Source organism: Oncorhynchus masou, chromosome 20 (genome assembly GCF_036934945.1).
Source record: "Oncorhynchus masou masou isolate Uvic2021 chromosome 20, UVic_Omas_1.1, whole genome shotgun sequence".
Lineage (NCBI taxonomy): Eukaryota > Metazoa > Chordata > Actinopteri > Salmoniformes > Salmonidae > Oncorhynchus > Oncorhynchus masou.
Window position 1 is genome coordinate 23,667,864 of NC_088231.1, and position 3,637 is coordinate 23,671,500.

At 43.2% G+C, this 3,637-nt stretch overlaps 1 protein-coding gene across 1 annotated transcript in view; it reads left to right on the plus strand.

The window, feature by feature from the left end:
- Nucleotides 1-1,355, plus strand: part of LOC135507191 (G protein-coupled receptor kinase 5-like) — a 27,678-nt gene extending 26,323 nt beyond the window's left edge. The window contains exon 11 of the mRNA XM_064926779.1: nucleotides 870-1,355. Coding sequence (XP_064782851.1) covers nucleotides 870-926 — 57 coding nt within the window. The 3' untranslated portion in view covers nucleotides 927-1,355. The remainder of the gene's footprint in view (nucleotides 1-869) is intronic.
- The last annotated feature ends 2,282 nt before the right edge of the window (nucleotides 1,356-3,637 follow it).

Consider the following 3,637-nt stretch of genomic DNA (forward strand, 5'->3'; position numbering starts at 1 on the left):
CGGCCTGGGAACTGTGGGTTAACTGCCTGTTCAGGGGCAGAACGACAGATTTTGTACCTTGTCAGCTCGGGGTTTGAACTTGCAACCTTTCGGTTACTAGTCCAACACTCTAACCACTAGGCTACCCTGCCGCTCCTACACTCTAACCACTAGGCTACCTGCCTCCTCTACACTAACCACTAGGCTACCCTACCTCCTCTACACTCTAACCACTAGGCTACCCTGCCGCCTCTACACTCTAACCACTAGGCTACCCTGCCGCCTCTACACTCTAACCACTAGGCTACCTACCACCTCTACACTCTAACCACTAGGCTACCCTGCCGCTCCTACACTCTAACCACTAGGCTACCTGCCTCCTCTACACTAACCACTAGGCTACCCTACCTCCTCTACACTCTAACCACTAGGCTACCCTACCTCCTCTACACTCTAACCACTAGACTACACTACCTCCTCTACACTCTAACCACTAGACTACACTACCTCCTCTACACTCTAACCACTAGGCTACCCTGCCGCCCTGTCTCTCTGATAAGAGCGTCGAATGTAAATAATGTCTGAAAGATTATACAGCACACCGACGGCTGATCTCGGGTCAGTTATTAATGGTCTGATAGAACCTGTTGAAAATATTCAACAACCTCTGACTGATTCCGTCTGTTTTTAAAGGTAGTGAAAAGTGACATTACAACCTTATGCTAAAACAATTAAATACATGTAAAGTTAAAGAGCCCATTGATCCTATGGAAGGGGTCAGATTACTTTCACAATGTACTGTATGTAACCTAACTGATTCAGAATCAGTTTGTAAAAGATGAAGAGCCCATTGATCCTATGTAACGGTTTATTTAACTAACTGTTCCCAGGTCTGTTTAAAGAGTGGCTACGAAGACGAAGAGCACGAGGAGCCTTCCCGACTTTAAACCACTCCTGCTCTCCCTCCTCCTCCTCCTGCTCTCCCTCCTCCTGCTCCTCCTCCTCCTCTCCCTCCTCCTGCTCCTCCTCCTCACCCTCCTCCTCCTCCTGCTCCTCCTCCTCCTGCTCCTCCTCCTCCTCTCCCTCCTCCTCCTCTCCCTCCTCTCCCTCCTCTCCCCCTCCTCCTCCTCCCCCTCTCCCTCTTCCTCCTCCTCCTCCTCTCCCTCCTTCCTTCTTCAAACGCATCCAGAGCGTTAAAATGTTAGGAACTCGATGAATGTTAAACCTGTATTTATGATATGTATTAAAAAGTGTAATTATAATAATTAAAAGAAAAACATATGAGTTTAAAGATTTTGTACATTTGTACTTGAATTGTGTCCTAGATGTATATTTTCACCAAAAGGTGTATTGTATAAAAGCCATATTAAGTACCACTTGAATGCATACATCATTTTTTTCTACGTTTTGTTGTTGTTGTTGTTGGTTTTTACATTTTTTGTTGTTGTTGTTTATTTGTTTTTTGGAACGAGGACAATGTGTATTAAGGATCTTGTTCTTTTTTTATTTTTTTAATTTTTTTAAAGAAGCACAGGGTATGTCCCAAATGGTTTCCTATTCCCCTATATAGTCCACTACTTTTACCTATGGCCTATGGGTCCTGGTCAGAAGTAGTGCACTGTGTCGGGAAAAGGGTACTATTTGGGACTGAACCATCAGTAGTCTTTTTTTATTAGTTTTCTCGATGGAGCCTTTTGTTTGTTTGTATAGTGTGTGTTTCCAAATGGCGCCCTGCATAATGTAGTGCACTATGTAGGGAATAGGGTACCATAGGGCTCTGGTCTAATGTAGTGCACTATGTAGGGAATAGGGTACCATAGAGCTCTGGTCTAATGTAGTGCACTATGTAGGGAATAGGGTATCATAGGGCTCTGGTCTAATGTTGTGCACTATGTAGGGAATTGGGTACCATAGGGCTCTGGTCTAATGTAGTGCACTATGTAGGGAATAGGGTACCATAGGGCTCTGGTCTAATGTAGTGCACTATGTCGGGAATAGGGTACCATAGGGCTCTGGTCTAATGTAGTGCACTATGTAGGGAATAGGGTTCTATAGGGCTCTGATCTAATGTAGTGCACTATGTAGGGAATAGGGCTCTGGTATAATGTAGTGCACTATGTAGGGAATAGGGCTCTGGTCTTATATATAGGGAATAGGGTACCATAGGGCTGTGGTCTAAAGTAGTGCACAATATAGGGAATAGGGTACCATAGGGCTGTGGTCTAAAGTAGTGCACTACATAGGGAATAGGGTGCCATAGGGCTCTGGTCTAAAGAAGTGCACTATATAGGAAATAGGGTGCCATAGGGCTCTGGTCTAAAGTAGTGCACTATATAGGGAATAGGGTGCCATTGTGCTCTGGTCTAAAGTAGTGCACTACATAGGGAGTAGGGTTCCATTTAGGATGTATCCTATGTCTGTCTTTTCTTTCCTGTTCTTTTGGCCAACGTCCAGTATCACCATATCACATATTCTCTGTTCCAAATCAACCCTTGCACCATACACTCTACGCCCTAAACCTCGCCCCTAGACTAAAACATCCCCCTAGTTCTTACACCCTAAGAAGCCCCCAGCCCATAGTTAGACTCTATGCCATGGTTCTCCAACTGGTGGCACACGGGCTGAATTTGGCCCGCGGGTGATTTTATTTGGCCCCCCAATTTATATATATATATATATATATATATATATAGTTTTTTAAATGTTGGACGTACGACTGTAAAAGCTCCAATTATTAACATTTTGGAAATGTGTTCCAAGATATTCCCATACTAGATATTCCCATAATAGATAGATACAGGTATGGGATCGTATGCAAATGTAGGCAAGGTTTTAAATAATTATGTTTTAGTGAAATATATCTGTTTGGGCTTCTTGAGGTCAATTTGCAAGTCTCCAAATAATTTTGGAGAATGTAGTTAATGATCCCTGACCTTCTTACTGGGTCCACGTGAAGCTTTGAGAGGATTGGACAGCAGAACAAGATTTGTAAATTCTGTCTACATGTCTCATAGTCAAAATAACTTCCCTAAAAACTACGGAAAATGTAGTCACCCACTTCCAGAAAAGCACAGATAAGCAGTAGACATGGAATAGTCCATTGTTCTGGCAGAGGGGTGGGAAGAGAGATGCCTTGATTTAACAGTTTAACAGTATACCTTGTGTCCTTCAGCTATGGTGGTGATGAGGATGATTTACAACCCGAATATAAAAGTTATGAAACGTCACAGAATCGGGACGTTTTGTAACTCAGACTGGCTTCATTTTGAAGACAAAAGTGCTTTCATATAATCAACAAACAAACAAAAAGCATGTCAAATAGGTTAAATTCGACCAATTCTTGGCACTGAGATGGGTTATCCATGGCAAAATGGCCTACAGTTTAATCATAATGATATCTTTGCCTCCACCCAAAATGGCACCCTACTGGCACCCTACTACCTATATAGTGCACTACTTTTGATGATAGTCCTATGGGCCCTGGTCAAAAGTAGTGCACTATAAAGGGAATAGGGGGCCATTTGGGACACTTGGGCATCTCTGACATGCACCGTGTTCCCCTGTCTATCCCCTTCAGAATAACATAACATTGTTCCATAGAAACTGATCTAATGTCCCCTTTGTTGATTGGTAGTCAGGATTGGGAAAAGGGGGGAAA